At 40.4% G+C, this 20,312-nt stretch overlaps 1 protein-coding gene across 1 annotated transcript in view; it reads left to right on the top strand.

Moving 5' to 3' along the window:
• Positions 1-20,312, top strand: part of DNAH10 (dynein axonemal heavy chain 10) — a 140,931-nt gene that overhangs the window by 102,185 nt on the left and 18,434 nt on the right. The window contains exons 62-72 of the mRNA XM_056534241.1: positions 698-919; positions 1,227-1,374; positions 5,415-5,694; positions 5,785-6,014; positions 7,166-7,439; positions 9,156-9,260; positions 9,369-9,523; positions 12,826-12,980; positions 18,104-18,287; positions 18,656-18,856; positions 19,715-19,924. Coding sequence (XP_056390216.1) covers positions 698-919; positions 1,227-1,374; positions 5,415-5,694; positions 5,785-6,014; positions 7,166-7,439; positions 9,156-9,260; positions 9,369-9,523; positions 12,826-12,980; positions 18,104-18,287; positions 18,656-18,856; positions 19,715-19,924 — 2,164 coding nt within the window. The remainder of the gene's footprint in view (positions 1-697; positions 920-1,226; positions 1,375-5,414; positions 5,695-5,784; positions 6,015-7,165; positions 7,440-9,155; positions 9,261-9,368; positions 9,524-12,825; positions 12,981-18,103; positions 18,288-18,655; positions 18,857-19,714; positions 19,925-20,312) is intronic.

The raw sequence follows: 20,312 nt of genomic DNA, 5'->3' as shown, positions 1-20,312 counted from the left end.
TCTGTTTATAATTAAAATATTTTAAAAAGCAAATTTTATAGCCAATATAAGTTGCTATTCTAAAATAACTTTCATAGTGCTTGAACCATAAGTCATCAGGGCTAGAGATGAGCGAACTTACAGTAAATTTGATTCGTCACGAACTTCTCGGCTCGGCAGTTGATGACTTATCCTGCATAAATTAGTTCAGCTTTCAGGTGCTCCCGTGGGCTGGAAAAGGTGGATACAGTCCTAGGAGAATCTTTCCTAGGACTGTATCTACCTTTTCCAGCCCACCGGAGCACCTGAAAGCTGAACTAATTTACGCAGGATAAGTCATCAACTGCCGAGCCGAGAAGTTCGTGACTAATCGAATTTACTGTAAGTTTGCTCATCTCTAATCAGGGCGGTCCATAATGGCATCTCCCGGCCGCCTCTCTCCCCCGCCCCTCAATTCCCCAATCAGTGATTGATAGATTTTATTCTATAACTATATTTGAAAAGTGGGGTATATACAAATCTATTGTATATATCTAGTTTAATGTATCCTTATATATATCACTACCTCTTTTGACTATTCCTAGTTCAGTGTATGTTTGAGACTATAGCGAATGAGAGATTATTTTTGCTATTTAATGGAACTCAGGACTCTAAGACACATTTTAAAGGTGATAAGGCAAAAAATACAAATTTTATATATATACATATTTTTTTTTAGGTGGACAAAAGACTTGGAAGATTTAAAGGAGAAACGAGTAAAGTTACTTGGAGATTGTTTGCTCTGTTCGGCATTTCTCAGCTATGAAGGTGCCTTCAACTGGGAATTCCGGAAAGAGATGGTATACACAGAATGGCAGCAGGACATCCTGGAACATGAAATCCCTCTAAGTCGTCCATTTAGGGTGGAGAGTCTGCTCACTGATGATGTTGAAATAAGCAGGTAGGCTGATTACATTCTATAACATAAATAGGAGGGAAAACTCTAGGTTGCGTATATATGAAAATGATTTGATGCTTCTGTGTTGAATTCCATCTTTTATCGTAATAGTTCAGCTGTTGCCAAAATGCCAAGCAAGTATGAAGAAAAAACAATCTCAAAAATGTATTAATATATTTATGATCTTTCTATGGTGCACTATTTTGCGGGGATCATTTATTGCTCTCAGATAATTGTTATTGTATGGTGTGACTTAGATCTACTAGTGCAAGTGAATGACAACACATGGTAAATATTCCCTTTCATGCAGGTGGGGCTCGGAAGGCTTACCGCCAGATGAACTCTCTATACAAAATGGTATACTGACTACAAGGGCAAGTCGATTCCCACTTTGCATAGATCCACAACAGCAAGCTCTTAACTGGATCAAAAGAAAGGAGGAAAGGAATAACCTTAAGGTGGGCATAGTCGCTTACATGTTATGGCTAATATTTTAACCCTGATAAATGTCTGTTTAGAGATTCTGAGATTCTGTTATGGGCAGTTCTTATGGAGGTAAATTTTTTTATTAAATGAATTACTATATTGGGAACTAATGAATGATTGGATGAGTGGGACTGAGAAGGGAATTACCCCCCTCCCTGAACAGAAATATAAAATACATGCTCTCCACACAAACCCTTTAAGAGCTTCCTGTCACAATCTCCCCCCTTAAAGGGGTACTCCACTGGCCAGCGTTCGGAAGTAAAGGTTCCGAACGGTGTTTTCGCACTGTGGGGGTCGACCACGTCCCTCGTGATGTCACGAGGGCGTGGCCGACCCCCGCAGTGCGAAAACGGCGTTCAGCACATTTACTTCTGAACGCTGGCCAGTGGAGTACTCCTTTAATGTTGTGTCTGAACATGCTGCAACCCCACAAAAGTCATTAAACTTAATGATATTGCACCATATGTTTAATTATTTTGGGTCATCCCTTGCCTGTGCATCTTCATAGTATCCAGCAATAAGGGTATCCGTCAAAACTTCAACTTTACGGTAACAGTTAAAAGCACATGTACATCCAAGGAAAACAGGGTGTTATAATCTGACACGTTTCGGCATCAAGCCTTATTCATAAAATACTATTGTTGCTGGGTGGTTCTTCTATTGTGGATCTGCCTAGGACTGGATTTTAGGTAGTCCATGCATGCTGGGAATCCTAGGAGGTTGAAAGGTGGACTTTTGTTTTATTTCAATCTTTTAAACATGAGTCGTATGGTTTAAACTCCATAAAAATCCACAGTCAAACAAAATGTCATATACTTAAATTGTTATATGGCAAGTAATAAAATACTTTTATAAAAAAAAAATCTTGGCCACCCAAATGTATACAGGTCACATTTATAAGCGCATCACACCTTCTTGTTTTACCCTGTCTCTGATGGTGTCACTCCAGGCTCTGTCCTGGGACCCCCTACTCATCTCCATTTATACTTTTAGCCTGGGACAGATCATAGAACCCTGTGGATTTTAGTACGACTTTCTGTTTTACTTCACTGCTATTCAGAATTTCAAAGTATTAACATTATCTTTTTACCCCACTTTCTAAAACTTAAAGGGATATTCCAGGAATTTTTTTATTTGACTATGCTACAGGGACTGTAAAGTTAGAGTAGTTCATAATATAGTGTCTGTACCTGTCTCTAACGGCTGGTCTTGTATTCTTTCGTGATCTTTGCTCTGGATGTTCATTTTTAACAGCATACGAAATTACTCCTGTCTCTGGTATTACCCAGGATGCAGTGCGGCCGAGACCTGACATCACTAGTCAGGTGATGACCGGGAGCCTGTCTGCTTTATTGGGTGGAACAGCTGGAGGCACCCTGATTAGAAAGCACTGACCTTTTTCATTGAATCTAGCTTGTTTGTTGTTCAATGGGTGGGGTGGCTGATGTGTGGGAGGTAGGAAAGTGAAATTCTGGGATTTGTAGTAAAAAAGATAAACTTCAACAGGAAATACTGAGGTTGATAAAAAGAAAGCCACAGTTTTATGGTAATCTCAAAACACAGCCATTTAACCCAAAGACAAGCGCAGATCCTCCCTAAGCATGTCCATCTGTCTGGCAGGTAGGGGCTAAAATCACCTTATGGTGGATAACCCCTTTAACATGAAGAAAACTTAAATAGTACCTGTCAACAAACTAAACTTTTAATAAATTGTTCCTTATGTTATTATAAAAAACTTTGCTCTTTACCTGCTGTTAAAATTCTGAACCTTTATATTTTTTTAATGTGATTGAAAAAACAGCCAATAGATGGCTCTGTTCTGTTCCCTGCTCAAGTCAAACAGTTAGTTTGGTCTCCTCCCGGCCTGGCAGGAGACCAAACTCAGGAAGTGCGTGCGGGGCATGGCGAGGCACGCCTCTCACAGGCTTCAGTGATGTCGCGCCTGCAGGGGGACGCCCACTTTCTCCTGCCGGGAGCTCACACAATGTGAGCAAGGGAAAAGTTATGATACAGAGCTTTTTAAAGCTCAGAATTTCTTTTTTTTTTAAGGGCAGGAGGGGATGTTAGGAGTAGTTAGGGAATATAATCTATAAATTAGTTTAGAAAATTTGGTTTGATGACAGGTGCTCTTTAATTAATCTTCTTTCCCCCATCTTACACCACCAGAACCATCAGTCACAGTTATTTTCTCCATGCTTTACCTGGTATCACAAATCCGCTGCCTAGAATTCATCTTTGATTCAACCATGTGTTTAAAACTACACATTTAAGCCCTTAGCACTTTTTGCCACCTCCACATTAAAAATATTTCTTAAATCTGCGCATTCCTCAACCTTAAAGCATTTCTGTTGTTTCAAAAGATTTGTAAAAACCTGAATGGCTAGATTAACTGTTTGCCAGTAGTGCACACAGGCACTTCCTCTCTTACTTGCCTTGCCATTCACAGCACAAATTCAGTCCTTTCTGGTATGCCATGACATAATGCTAGTGAAAGTAGAGAGCAGCCCCAATCTTATTTTGGGTGATTAGAGATGAGATAGAAATATTGGTTTACCTTTGTGGATCACCTCCAGCAGGCAGACTGGCTCAACTTCAGGAACTCAACCCAGGTTTTCTCAGGCTCTCTCACTCTCCTGCACAGACCATAAGCTCCACGTTATTTACAAATATGTTAGAAGTTAATTACAAATATGTTAGAAATCACATAGGATTTCACATGGAGGAAAGTTGTTTAAAGGGGTACTCCTGTGAAAACCTTTTTTCTTTTAAATCAGCCGGTGGCAGAAAGTTAAACATATTTGTAAATTACTTCTGTTAAAAAAATCTTAATCCTTCCTGTACTTATTAGCTGCTGAATACTACAGAGGAAATTCTTTTCTTTTTGGAATTGTCTCTGATGACATCATGAGCACAGTTCTCTCTGCTGACATTATTATAATAATGCTTTATTTATTGTTGTCCTTAGTGGGATATGAACCCAAGTCCCCAGCACTGCAATGCAGCAGTGCTAACCACTGAGCCACCATGCTGCCCTTAGCATACATCTGCTATGCACGGTTGCTAAAATGGGCAGAGATGTCAGCAGAGAGCACTGTGCTCGTGATGTCATCAGTGTTCCAAAAAGAAAGGAATTTCCTCTGTAGCATTCAGCATAAATACTGGAAGGATTAAGATTTTTTAATAGAAGTAATTTACAAATATGTTTAACTTTCTGCCACCAGTTGATTTAAAAGAAAAAAGGTTTTCACCGGAGTACCCCTTTAAGACCACAGTGACCATTTAAGTTAACAAAAATGTTAGGTAATGCACTCATCATCTCCCACCTTGGCTACTGCAACATTCTTGTTCTGACTCCCCATCTAAAACTCTTGCGCCTTTCCAATGTTTCTTCAACCTCTTCAACCTTTTCTACCTCTAACTTCTGCCAGTTACTTTTCCTAGCTATCCATGGCAAAGTGAATTTAGGTCAAAGTGTGAACAGTGAAGTACAAGCCTTTTTGTAACCTCTTGATTTAATATCTCATCCTCACAAGACCTTTCTTGTTGCTCTCTACTTGTCTGCTCCTCTTTGGGCAGGATCCTCTCTCCCTTTGTCTACTCATTTAGTTAATTTTTACATTTTTGTGCCTGTTTTTTGTCTGATGTTAAACCTCTCATATATACATTGTCCTGGAATTATTGTTACTTTAAGAATTAATAATAATGTTTTTATTTAATGTGTAATATTTTAACTGTATTTGCTTACATGTGGTAAATACTGACTTTTATGTGTCACTGGGTAAACCGTTGCTTGTTTTACTGTATGAAAACACAGCCTGTAGTCTAACTGTCTCTCTCGTCTTTGCTTCCAGACTGAATTCTGCTGTAGGGAATATTTTGGGCTATTCTGGTCATTTGGAGCTGGTGTTCTCATCTGTCTTATCTTTATTAAAGGATTAGATAACTGAGTGACTGAGTACAGATAGCAGTGATTGAAACAAAAAATGAATTATTGATATTTCATTCTTTCCAGATCTCCTCTTTTAATGACCCGGATTTCTTGAAGCAATTAGAAATGGCCATTAAGTATGGTTTTCCCTTCCTCTTTCAAGATGTTGATGAATATATTGACCCTGTCATCGACAATGTTTTAGAAAAAAATATCAAAGGTGCCCAAGGGCGTCAGTTTATTATCTTAGGAGATAAAGAGGTTGATTATGATCCTAACTTCAAACTATACCTGAATACAAAACTGGCAAATCCAAAGTACTCTCCGTCAGTGTTTGGTAAAGCCATGGTCATAAATTATACAGGTGGGTACATCCTAAGGTAACACAAAATACATATCAGGGGTGTGCATGACATCGCCTCTTTAAATTATATCTTTTCATTGGTTTTCTCAGTTACTCTGAAGGGCCTTGAAGATCAGTTGCTCAGTGTCATTGTTGGCTTTGAAAGGAGAGAATTGGAAGAGCAAAGAGAACATCTTATTCTGGAGACCAGTGAAAATAAAAAGCTATTAAAAGACTTAGAGGACTCCTTGCTTAGAGAACTTGCCACTTCCACTGGTAACATGTTGGACAATGTGGAGCTAGTTCATACTCTAGAGGAGACAAAATCCAAAGCTACAGAGGTAACTATCCAATGTCACTGAGTAAATGCCTTTGATGTGAACATACAATATAGCATCTGTGTGGAACTGTAGTATCATGCACAGCAATCCACATAAATGATACACTGTGTACAATTTTGCTCATCATTACAAATATTTTATGCATATACCCCCTCTTAAAGTGAATATGTCAGAAAATTACCTATTGTTTGAATCAGGTTTTGTCTCATCCATATTTTTGAAGAATTTTCCATTTTACTATCTAAATTTTATAATAACCCTGAAATCTTGCAGTTTCTATTTTGGCAACTAGGTCTAAAACTAAACTGAGACTTCCTGTTCTGCACAGATAATTTTTTAGTAACACCACAATGAAGGGTGACACCAGTAGAGAGATAACAATGGATGCACCACCATTCACAGGAGAGATCAGTAGAACAACCTCTAAACAGTTTACAGAAAATGCTTAGTTCCGTCTGCAGTATATCTGAATGGGAAAGGTCCTATAGTTTGTTTTCTAGGATTTATTTCATTTAATGCTGTTAAAACAAGTTCAGATAAGATGGCAGCCCCCATAATAATGCGCAAAAAAAAAAAATATTATTATCAGAAAATAAAAACAGATTAGAGAAAAGTACATGTTTCAGTATGTTGGTCCAATCAGGAATTAAAAAAAAAATCTAGGTGACACATTCTCTTTAAAGGGGTACTCCGCTGCTCAGCGTTTGTCACGCCTCCTCCCATAGACTTGCATTGAGGAGGCGGGATGTGATGTCACAAGGGGGGCAGGGCTATGACATCACGAGCTCCCAGCGCGGGCTCCAGCATTCGGAACAGTTTATTCCAAACGCTGAGCAGCGGAGTACTCCTATAACAAGTGTTTTAAAATGCTTTCAGATCTATTGCCAGATTTATATTGATCCTAAGGGACAGTGAAAAGGAATAGGCAGAACACTACAGAAATAATGTATTTCCCAAAAGAACCGTGCCTGGTGCTCATGTGTCAAAACTTTTCATAAACTTTGCTAATATTTATTCTAGTTCTTAATAAAAATGATCTACATTTATTATTTCCAACAAACATACATGTGACATTCCGATCATCTTCCACTTATATGATCAGCTGTTGTTTATGCAAATGTATCCGTAGCATTGAATTTAATACCTTTTAGGTGTCTGAAAAACTGAAACTAGCGGAGAGGACAGCCCTGGACATTGATAAATTACGGGACGGCTATAGACCAGCTGCTAAGCGTGGGGCCATACTGTTCTTTGTCCTTTCTGAGATGGCTTTAGTCAACTCTATGTATCAATACTCTTTGTCATCATTCTTGGCTGTATTTGATTTATCTCTACGAAAGTCTCTTCCCGATGGTATTTTGGTCAAGAGGTTGAAAAACATAATGGACACATTGACATTCAATGTTTATAACTACGGATGTACAGGTTGGTTTATTTTATTTAATTTTTTTTTACTAATATGACTAAAACTATTCTTTATATCCAGAGCAACAAATTATTTATTTCTTTTAACCCAACATAAATTTCGGTCTTCTTCTAAAAACACTTTTCACATAGACGTATAGTATTATAGTATAAGTTGGAGGCATGCAATTTAATATTGGTCTTATGGACCACTTGTAATGTTTATTGCTGAGAAATTAAATACATATGACAGCTTTAAAAGTATACATGTTCCTGTTTGTAAAAGTCGGGACTAAGGAACTTTTCACACACATTTTTGTGGTATCCAGCAGAGATACATGTTGGGGGACTTCAAGACAGTTGCCCCTTTGCACATCTGTCATATATAGACTCCAATCTAAAAGAAAAGTCACAGAGCTTATATCACTGTTCATAAATTGTATTACTTGTTCTGTTCTTAAAATCTTTTTAAGTGTTTTAGGGGTGTAATATGTCAGAACGGACAGGGTTTCAAAAGAGAATGATGGTTGGTGAAGAATGACCTGGTAAGGGGAGTCTGTGACCTGAGTTGATGGGTGTGTCAAGATCTATTGTTTTCTTGATCACATCTCAGTATGCAACACCAGAAAAACATCTCTAGACAGAAGTAGGCATGGTCAGATGTAGCAGCTTGATGGGAAGAACAGAAGAGCACTTTCTGTAGCCAATAACACAAAACTACAGCCCCTAAATGCAAGTGAAAGAGCACACATTTTGACACTTGACCAAAGCTACTTCTGTCTGCGGATGTTTTACCAGTCTTTGCATACTGAGATGTAATTAGGAAAACACTAAACCTCAAAAAATCCATCAACTGAGCCCCATAGGTCACAGACAACCCTACCAGGTGCACCACAACAATCATTCCCATTTAGAACTCTTTCTGGTCTGACATATCAGGCCAATAAAACAAATAAACAGATTTTAAGAACAGCACAAGTGATAAAGTTTACCAACAATAAATATGAGCTACATGACTAAGAAAAAGGGGAGCATTACTGGTGATGGCAAGTGTGTCAGACATAGTTCAACTTGACTATGTAAAAATAGGGGTGTTCTCATTTTATTGACTCCTGTGCATATTTAATAATTTTTTAATGCTGTTGCACCTACGTTGGACCTACTCTCTGCAGAAAACTGCAGAAATCTAATTAAAGCATATATTCTGTGGTTCCTGTATTTATAATAGCAATACTTGTTGTACTTATCAAAAAAGATGATATACAGCAAGGATGCTTGCATTAAATACAGGAGGCAAGGATACAGAGAGCCCACGCTAGGTGCTGGTTTTAAAAGTTTCTACACAGTGTGCAACATGGACAACAGGAGATCCGAAATTGTGTAACTTGTCAATAATAAAAAGCTATTAATCCAATTCATTATAAAGGTAATAAAACGTACTAATACTACAAGGCATTTGGGGAGACCATGCCCCTTTACTCATAGGTAAGGTGGCATGGAATGATAAGACTTGCTATGCCACTATTGCTAGAAACTAATTATGTTTTTGGCCATAAAAAGGAGTAATTCTAAGTAATTCTAAGAATGCTTCCTATTTTACATACTAAGAAGTATCCCGAGCATTTATTTATTATATGTTTATTGCCCAGTGAGGTGTCACTCTAGAAAAGAGCCAGTATATATTATATTTTCCTATTCCAGAACAAGGTAATGTAATATTAACATTCTCTTTTATAGGATTATTTGAAAGACATAAGTTGCTGTTTTCTTTCAATATGACCATTAAGATTGAACAAGCAGATGGCAGGGTGCCACAGGAGGAACTGGACTTTTTCTTAAAAGGTAATAAAAAGAAACAGTCACTGTAAGATAACATATAAGTTATATCGGCGATATAGGTTCAGGTTTTGATATGCATTCGCTTGGCTTTTATTTTTTCCTACCTTCTAGGAAATATTTCCTTAGAGAAAAGCAGGAGGAAGAAGCAATGCTCTTGGCTCCCTGACCAAGGATGGGAGGACATAATACGCTTGTCTGAACAATTCCCCTCGTTGTTTGGGTCACTACCTGATGATGTAGACAGACATGAGTCGGACTGGAAAGCTGTAAGTGTCAAATCCATGTCCACATTATGCTACATGCAGAATGGTTAAAGGAGTATTCCAGCTTTATACATCTTATCCCGTATCCACAGGAGGGGATACGATGTATGATCGCAGGGGTCCTGCTACTGGGGACCCCAGTGATCTTGGTGCAGCCCCCGGGATTCTGTGCCAGGCGCTGCCTCCGAGACGGGGATGTGGTGTCATGGCCGCACCCCCTAGTGACCACGTCACGCCCCCTCCATTCATGTCTTTGGGAGGGCACGTGACAGCCAGCCGTCACGTCCCCGTCTCGGATTCAGCGCCCGGCACAGAATGTTGGGGGGCTGCACCAAGATCACGGGGGTCCCCAGCGGCAGACCCCTGTGATCATACATCGTATTCCCTATCTTTTGGATAAGGGATAACATGTATAATGCCGGAATAACCCTTTTATAGTATTACTTATATCATATCTCATACTTGATGGAATGTATGTGTAGGATATGGTGGATTAGGAGTAATACATAATCTGTGGAGGATAATGTATGGAGGTTGAGTAATAATACATCTTTTGCCTTTGAACCTAAACAGACACAAGCTGCTACATAGTAAAGAGAGACTATCCCTCCAAACCTCCCACACGCAAACTACAGTTATCAATAGATATCTTTAGAAACACTAATACCAAATCTGACATTTCTATCTTTCTACCATCTTGCCCTCAAATAGACGTGCACAGCATGTTGATGCATAAAAAGGACTGCTAAACAGTGAGTGATATAATGCAGAAGACTACATAGACTCCTGTGTGTGTGGGCTTACAGGGGGAAATGATGGGAAAACGTGATACACCGATTAACATAACATTATAACCACTGACAGGTGAATAACATTGATTATCCTGTTAGGGTGTTGGGATATGTCAGACAGCAAGTGAATAGTTCCTGAAATTGATGTGATAGAAACAGAAAAGATGCGCACAAAAATCTGAGAATCTGTGTTCACCGCATTTCCAAAACAGCATGTATTGAGGGTGTTATGCAATATTTAGTACTTATCAAATGAGGTCCAAGGAAGGATAACTAGTCACAGTGGTCTTGGGCACCCAAAGCTAATTTGACGCTTGTGTAGAGGAAAGGCTAGCCTGTCTCATCCGATCCAACACTATCCAAGAACTACTGTAAGGGTGCGTTGACACTGAGGAATTCAATAGGAATTAACGAGGAATAATTTCGGTCAGGAAATTGTTGCCTTCTCCATCAAGCGGAATTCGAGCAGAATTCAAGTGGAATTTCCCTGCGGAAATGAAGAGCAATGAAGGAGGAGGCTATTTAATCTACTTTTCTGAATTCCACTTGAATTCCGCTCTAATTCTGCTTGAATTCTGCTTAAAAACGATGTCGGGCAGAATTTTTTTTTTACCATTGACTTCTATTGGATTCTGCTTGAAGAATGAACATGTTCTTTCTTCAAGCAGAAAGGAATTCAGCATCGGAATTCTGCTAGCAGAATTTCTGCAGTGTGAACAGGACAGCAGAAATAACAAAGTCAATGGGCAGAGGGGATGTGCATTAATTTGGAGCGGAGAATTCAAGAGGAATTACTCGAGTAAATTCCTCTTGAGTTACTCAGTGTTAACAGAAACTGCTAAAAAAAAAAGTATTATAGAAAGGAGTCAGCTAGCTGCATATGGGGCTGCTCAGCCTTAGACCTACCAGAGCACCCATACAGGCAAAAACCCCACATTGGGCACCTGAAGATGAAAACTGGACCATGGAGCCATCAAAGGGGTGGCCTGATCTCCATAATCACTTTTTCCCCTTACACGTGGATGGTCAGGCATGTGGACCACTGGGAAAATGATGGCACCAGAATGCACTATGATAAAAAAAAAAGGCAAGTCGGTGGTGGCAATGTGATGCTCTGGACAATATTTTTTCGGAGACCAAGTACACCCCTTGACAGTGGTATTCCCTAATAGCCATGGGTTGTTTCAGCAGGATAATGCATCCTGCCACACTGCAAAAATTGTTCAGGGATAGCCGAGGGATAGGACAGAATTCAAGGTGCTAACTTGGCAACAGATCACCTATCTGTGGGATGTGCTGGAAAAACAGTTCCAGTACGTAGATACTCCACCTTACAGGATTTAAAGGGGCTGCTGATAACAACGTGGTACCAGATACCACAGGTCACCTTCAGAGGTCTTATGGGGGGAGATTTATCAAAACCTATGCAAAGGAAAAGTTACTCAGTATCCCATAGCAACCAATCAGATCGCTTCTTTAATTTTGCAGAGGCCTTGTTAAAAATGAAAAAAGCGATCTGATTGGTTGCTATGGGCAACTGGGCAAATTTTCCTCTGGACAGGTATTGATAAATCTCCCCTATGGAGTGTATGTCCCAACAACTGAGAGCTGTTTCAGCAGCACAGGAGGTATCTATACGTCAGTGTTTCCCAACCAGGGTGCCTCCAGGTGTTGCAAAACTACAACTCCCAGAGCCAACCAGAGTCACCGTTGCCGACCAGAGTCAAACGGTGACTCCGGTTGACTCATTTTTGACCCGTATCCAGTTTTGTGACCAGATCTACGGCTTTATGTCCGGTCACAAAACTGGATACGGGTCAAAAATGAGTCAACCGGAGTCACCGTTTGACTCTGGTCGGCTCTTTAAAGTGAATGGAGTTCAGCGCTGGTCCGGCTGGGATACGGGAGAGCCCGGTTTGCGCCTCCCCCAGCCGGATCCGGCGCCCGTAGTGTAAAACCGAGAAAAAGAAAAAGTTTAGTCTCAAGGGGCGACACGCCTTCTTTACCATGAGAACTGTGAACTTATGGAACAGTCTACCTCAGGAACTGGTCACAGCAGGAAAAATTAACAGCTTTAAAACAGGATTAGATACATTCCTGGAACAAAATAACATTAATGCTTATGAAGAAATATAAAATCCCATCCCTTCCCCAATATCGCGCCACACCCCTACCCTTCAATTCCCTGGTTGAACTTGATGGACATATGTCTTTTTTCGACCGTACTAACTATGTAACTATGTGAATGCAGCCTTAGAACGCCTTCCTGTACATTGTAACATGTAGTAGCTGTGTGAACAGGACATGGTGAGAGATTGTTTTCAGCCTCTGAATGTTTGGATATTTACATTTACTGAAAGCAACCAAAGATCTAGTATATTTTACCTACGTGATACTGGACAGCACTGTTAATGTTACCGTTCCAGATATTTACTTTAATTTTCAAATAAAATGTCATTCTACTTGCTGTTAAATTACCAAAACCTTATATGCCTACACATTTTCTTTATTCAGTGGTATGACCTGGATACTCCTGAACAGTACCCCTTCCCTCTCGGCTACAAAGACAAACTTTCCACCTTCCAAAAATTGCTTCTTCTGCGATGCTTTAGAGTAGACCGGGTCTATAGAGCTGTAACAGACTATGTGACTGTCACCATGGGAGCAAAGTGAGTACAGTAACTGGCTGACCGCCAGTCCTTTACCTTTATAAATCCAAAATTACACTGTTCAATATTCACTTTACTCTTCGTTATTATATCCATTATTCAAAGGTCTCAAACCTGTCGCTTTCCAGCTGTAGTAAGACTACACCTCCTAGCATAATCTGGTTGTTAATGGAATTATAAGAGTTGGAATAAAATTAATAATGTAATAACTAGGAAAGAGATTTATCAAGGGATTTAGGCCTTCTACAGGTATCATCCTGTAGAAACCTCCTTTATTACTCCCGGCAAAAAGTCTTGAAAACGGCCGTCAAAAAATCCCATTCATTTCAATGGAATTTTTTGACCATCCTTTTGCATGAGGTATGTCCGTTTTTACTAATGTCCGTTATTTATGCCAGGAAACAAAAGACGGTGCATGCACAAATTTTTGGTCCGGCAAAAATAATGGTGAAAAAGCGACCGTTAAAATTTAACATTAAAGTCTATGGAAACGGATGATAAAAAAAACATCCATTATCATCTGTTATTGTCCGTTTTAGTTTTTTTTAACACTGAGCATGCTCATTACAGCTTTACAAAAAAAGGGTTAAAAACCTGATAAAAAAAAACCTGGATGTAACTGGTAATAACGGATGATAACAGATGAACAACATCAGGTTTTTTAAGAAATAAACCATCCAGTCTTTTTTTTTCATCCGTTATTGTAAAATAACGGCTGTAAAAAAGCAGGATGATACCTGTAGTGTGAAAGGGGCCAGAGGTTCTTTTTTGCTTACAAAAATCGAACAAAAAGTCGCACTTGCGCCTAAGCAACTTTTTGTGTGACTTATGTGGGTTAGCAAAAAATACCAGTCAGCCCTACCTGATAAAAAAAAAAGTCGCAAACCCCCTTCAAAAAGTCACAAGTGTAAGCCAGGTCAGACCTGGCTTACAAACTTGCTTTTGACAGCACTTTTAGAAAGTCCCATGAAAATTCGCAGTTGCGACTTTTTGCTCACCTCGCTCCCAGCACCCGCTCACAGCTACCAGCCACCTGCAAGCTGTTGGGACTACAATTTCATATTTCTGTCGACCAGCTCTGCTCCCCGGCCACCCAACCGCATCTATCACCTGGCCGCTAGCTGTTGTAACTATAACTCTCAGCATGTCCTCACTGTAAGGGCATGCTGGGAGTTGTAGTCCTGTAATAGCTAGCGGGCGGGTGGTAAATGTGGGCAGGTGGCTGGGGAGCGGAGCTGTGCAAAAAGTCACACAAAAAGTGCGACTTAATGCGCAGCTCTGCTCCCCGGCCACCTGCCCGCATCTATCACCCACAGGCTAGCTGTTGCAGAACTACAACTACCAGCATGCCCTTACAGTGAGGACATGCTGAGAGTTATAGTTACAACAGCCAGCGGCCCGGTGATAGATGCGGTCGGGTGGCTGGGGAGCGGAGCCGGCCGACAGAAATATGAAATTATAGCAAAGTCATTTCATATTTCCCGGGCAGACCTGTGATTGGTCCAGACCTCTTGGTAAATCACAACTACCAGAGGGAAATATGAAGTTACAGTGCCGTAACTTCATTTTCCCCGCTGGGAAGTCAGGGAGCGGAGCACAAACCACCCGCTTCTCTGGCTTACTTGTCACCCACCTGCGCCGCAGGACTACAACTCTCAGCATGTCCTTATTGTAAGGACATGCTGGTAGTTGTAGTGGTGCGGCATGGGCAGACGGAAGATGTGCGGGCGGGTGCCAAGTTTGTCACCTGCCCGCAGATCTTCCACCCGTGCCGCAGGACTACAACTCCCAGCATGCCCTTACAATAAGGACATGCTGGGAGTTGCAGTGGTGCAGGCAGGTGGGTGCCAAGTTTGTCACCCACCCGCACATCTCCCGCCCGCGCTGCAGGACTACAACTCCCAGCATGTCCTTATTGTGAGAACATGCTGGGAGTTGTAGTGGTGCGGCACAGGCGGGTGGGTGACCAGGCTTTATCAATCGAGCACAGAGCACAAATCAATGTGGTTCTATGAAACCACATTGATCTGTATGAGCAATCAAATGATTCCTCCTAAAAGTCCCCTAAGGGGACTAAAAGTAAAAAAAAAAAAAAAAAAAAGAATAAAAAAAAAGTTTAAACATACACATTAACCCCTTCCTTATTAAAAGTTTAAAGGGGTATTCCAGGCAAAACCTTTTTTATATATCAACTGGCTCCGGAAACAGATTTTTAAATTACTTCTATTAAAAAATCTTAATCCTTCCAATAGTTATTAGCTTCTGAAGTTTTCTGTCTAACTGCTCAATGATGATGTCACGTCCCGAGAGCTGTGCATGATGGTAGAATATCCCCATAGGAACTGCACAGCTCCCAGGACGTGAGTCATCAGAGAGCAGTTAGACAGAAAACAACAACTCAACTTCAGAAGCTAATAACTATTGGAAGGATTAAGATTTTTTAATAGAAGTAATTTACAAATCTGTTTAACTTTCCGGAGCCAGTTGATATAAAAAAAAAGTTTTGGCCTGGAATACCCCTTTAAATCACCTCCCTTTTCCCAAATTCCATATAAAAAATATATAAACATAATAAAAATAAACATATGTGGTATATACCGTTAATTAAACCGCACAATGGCAAACGCGCAAAAACATTCCAAAGTCCAAAATAGCGTCTTTTTGGTAAATTTTTGTGCCATAAAAAATCAAAAAGTCAGATCAAAACAAAAATGGTACCTATAAAAACTTCAGATCACGACGCTAAATATGAGCCCTCATACCACCCCGTACACAAAAAATTATAAAGTTATGGGGGTCAGAAGAAGACATTTTTAAACATATTAATTTTCGTGCAGGTAGCTATGATTTTTTCCAAAATCAAACCTATATAAGTAGGGAAAGCTTGCCACCTGCACACGCCGCACGACTACAACTCGCTCCTGGGTCTAGGCGGTAACAGGCTGGCGTTATTTAGGCTGGGGAGAGCCACTAACAATAGTCATCGCCCACCCTGGGAACGTCAGGCTGCTGCTGCTTGGTTGGTATCTGGCTGAGAATAAAAATAGGGGGAACCCTATGCGTTTTTTTGTTTATATTCAACTATTTATACAAAAAACGCATAGTGTTCCCCCTATTTTCATTCTCAGACAGATACCAACCAAGCAGCAACAGCCTGACGTTACCAGGGTGGGCAAGAACCATTGTTACTTGCCCTCCCCAGCCTAAATAACGCCAGCCTGTTACCTCCTAGACCCAGAAGCAACATTTTTCATGCTCCGGGCCTGTTGGTACCGGCTCTTCCTGGCACCCATGTGGCGGTTGGTACCAGGTAATAATTGGGGGTTAGCGCTAGCTGTTTTTAACGCTAAGCCCCAGCTTAGTAATGGACTCCGTCTATAAGATGGCTTCCACTACTAAGCCTGTAAAGTATATTTAAAAAAAACACAACAGGTTTATAAAACTTTTATTTTAAAAAACACTCCCCCACAAGCCCTCGGTAACCATTTTATTAATATTAAACAAAAAATTAAAGCTGGTCATCATAGTCCACCAAATCTGAAGTAGTCCACAGGATACACGGATCTGAAATGAGAAGAAATAAAAAAACAACAAAAAATGGGTTAGTACATTTAACCCAAAAAGTGGTAAAAAAAATGTAATAAACACACACACATATATATATATATGTATATACATATATATGTATATACATATATATATATATATATATATATATATATCACACATTTTTTTCCACAGTTGCGTGTTCTGAAGTCATTTATTGGTTTTTGCGTATGTGTGCTAAAAAAAATGGTATTCTAAAGTGATATATTGGTTTTTGCTTATGTGAGCCAAATTTTTCAACCCCCTGTGATTGTATGATAAATTTGTCACACATAAGCAAAACAAGAGCAAAAAAAAAAAAAGACTACAGAATTCGCTTACCAAAGCAACGATGATAAATGTCCTTCTAGATGTTTGCTAATATCTTGATATAAAAATCTGTACTGCTGCCTGGAACTCTGATCTAGAGCCAGTTTGACTAGACGGCCAGGATAAGCACCACTGGGAGCAGATGTACAGACAGTAACACAGCGCATTCACTTACAAATTATAGATCGCCTGTTATAACCATGTCATTGCTGGGAAGCATGGGAAAGCAAGACCTTCAGATCTGTGCAGTACACTTGACTTCACTATCTGTCAATAGTTTCTGAGGAAAGGCATCTCTGATGGTCTTCATTCATCGGTCGTTTAACAATTATAAAGCTATTCCTTGTAATGTGTTTTCTGAGCTGCTGCAGTTTTGGATATGAATCTGATCCGAATATATCATGAAGTACAACTAGAAGGGATAACCAAGTCCCCAGACGCTATAGAGGAGGTGGTTCCCATAGAGGTGGTTCCCATCTGTCACCAGCATGCATTGATGAATCACATTTGGCTTTTGCATCTGATCATTCACTGACTTAAAGGGGTACTCCGCCCCTAGACATCCTATTCCCGATCCAAAGTGTCTGACCCCCGCATTCTCCCTGCTGCACCTGGCGTTCATTTAGAGCATCGGGTACAGCGCCGGAGGCTCGTGACATCACGGCGACGCCCCTCAATGCAAGTCTATGGGAGGGGGCGTGATGACCGCCACGCCCCCTCCTATAGACTTACATTGAGGGGGCGTGAGCGTTGCCGTGATGTCATGAGCGGGGCGTGACCGTGCCGTCATGTGGCTCTGCCCCACATCTTGAGTCATCCGGATGTCTGGGGTGCCGCAGCCGAGATTTGGATAGGGGCACTTTGGATAGGGGCTAAGATGTCTAGGAGTGGAGTACCCCTTTAAGATAATGCAGATATTTTTTCTTGAAGCCTTATGGAAACTCCAGATACTAAAGATAGTATAATATATTATGATAAGTTGTGTCACATGACAAACCACACGGCTCCTTTCAGGTTTCTGTGGTGCATTACATATAATGTTATCTTCCTCTAGGCTTCCAGTCTTTTTCCAGAACAGTTTCTCTTTTACCATATTCTTTACATTTCTTTTAATATGCTTTTAGCAGATGTATGGTTGTATAATGTACATAATATATAGATTTTGTTTCTGGGGAAAAAACGGTAATACATTTTGTTACAACCCTTAGATATGTGCAGCCGCCAGTCATAAGCTTTGAAGCTATATTTGAGCAGAGTGTTCCAACCTCACCTATTGTCTTTATCCTGAGTCCTGGTTCTGATCCTGCAAGTGACCTCATGAAATTGGCAGAGAGGTCAGGATTCGGAGGAAATCGTCTTAAGTTCCTTGCTATGGGCCAGGGGCAGGAAAAGGTATGTAACTTGTGTAGTTGCCCGCATGCTTTGTGCTGTGTTTATGTTTGCAATGACATAGACTCTGTCTTATATTGGGATTAATATGGCTTTGATAATACTTCCATTGTACAGCTCACTTTCTTGAGATACACTAGTTTAGGGGTGAATTAAAGGGGTTATGCAGACAAACACATTTTATCCCCTATCCAAAGGATGGCCTTTGGGCCAATGGGAGCCGCCCGCAATCAGACATCTTATCCCCTATCCTTTGGATAAGGGATAAGATGATTTTGCCCGGATAACCCCTTTAAATGGTTCATTGAAACAAATGATTCATACATTTCAATTGAAGTTATGATCTATATGTGCTAATTTTGTCATGGTAGGTTGCTCTTCAGCTCTTGGAAACAGCAGTGTCTCGTGGCCAGTGGCTTATGTTACAGAATTGTCACTTGTTGGTGAAGTGGCTAAAAGATTTGGAGAAAGCGCTGGAGATGATAAGGAAACCACATCCAGACTTCCGCCTGTGGCTCACTACAGATCCCACCAAAGACTTCCCCATTGGAATTCTTCAGAAATCCCTCAAGGTTTGTATTCCAGATATGGAAAGTAAAAAATAACTGTTTTATTCAAATGAGAATTCTAATTTCCAAAGTATATTAAAGCTATCACGCCCCCTCCCGTAAGCTTGCATTGAGGGGCGGAGCATGACATCACACGGGGGCGGAGGCGTGACGTCACACGCCGCCGGCCCTGTGGTCGACCGTAATCAGATCCGGAGCGAACACGCTCCGGGGACTGATTACAAACGGGGTGCCCCGTGCATGATCCCTGGCGTCCCCAGCTGCGGGATTCCCGCAATCAGGCATTTTATCCCCTATCCCCTATCCTTAGGGGATAAGATGTGTAAGCACCGAAGTACCTTTTTAAAAAAAAAACTTTTTTTTTTTTTTTTAATATATCAAACAGATTTGTAAATTACTTCTATAAAAAATGTTTTATCCTTCCAATAATTATCAGCTGCTGAAGTGCTCTCTGTTGATATCTTTGCCTGTCTCGGGAAGTGCACAGAGTAGAAGAGGTTTGCTATGGGGATTTGCTTCTAAACTGGGTGGTTCCCGAGACACGTGTCATCAGAGAGCACATAGACAGAAAATAACAACTCAACTTCAGCAGCTCATAAGTACTGAAAGGATTAAGATTTTTTATTAGAAGTAATTTACAAATCTGTTTAACTTTCTGGAGCCAGTTGATCCTGGATAACCCTTTAAATATCTATATACTCAACTATACGAAAATATAACAGAAGTCAAATAAATCCATATAAAGGGAAAACAAATTCCTATAAAATAGTTGTCACATGGGGTCAATGGTAAGAAATGAAACTTAAAAATATAACGTAAACCAAGATAGGCCATAGATAAATATTTATCCATTTTTTACAGGTTGTTACAGAACCTCCTAATGGGCTGAAGCTGAACATGAGGGCTACATACTTCAAGATCTCTCATGAAGCTCTTGACACCTGCCAGCATCCAGCATTTAAATCCCTGGTCTATGTGCTGGCATTCTTCCATGCTGTGGTGCAGGAGAGGAGGAAGTTTGGAAAGATTGGCTGGAATGTTTCTTATGATTTTAATGAATCTGATTTCCAGGTATGAACCTATTAATACTTTATGGGGAATTCATATGCCAGTCTAAAGTACACAAGTGCAAGATCGCACGCCTCTCAATAAATTCAAGCACATCTTAGGTTGTGCCGTGCACCATGCCGAAATCTATGCCGGCCCAGTCATGGCCTAGATTTCAGCTAAAGCTGACATCTTTGTACAGGCATAAGTTTTAGTACATCTGGTGGGAGGGAAGACACCCACCCAGTTTTGATAAGCCCTGTCCACTGTTTAAAAGTTGGCACAGACAGTGTAAACCCCCCAAAAATCCCAAATTTAATTTGAAAATTTGAAACCATGACTGAAAGCTGGTGTAAATGTGAAGTCAATTCCCTCCTGCTGTCTGTTTGTAATGTCAAACCTTCAGCATTCA

The sequence above is a fragment of the Hyla sarda genome, chromosome 1, assembly GCF_029499605.1.
Source record: "Hyla sarda isolate aHylSar1 chromosome 1, aHylSar1.hap1, whole genome shotgun sequence".
In the NCBI taxonomy this organism is placed as follows: Eukaryota; Metazoa; Chordata; class Amphibia; order Anura; family Hylidae; genus Hyla; species Hyla sarda.
The sequence above is the reverse complement of the archived record's forward strand: the minus strand, read 5'-3'. Positions and strand labels throughout refer to the sequence as shown.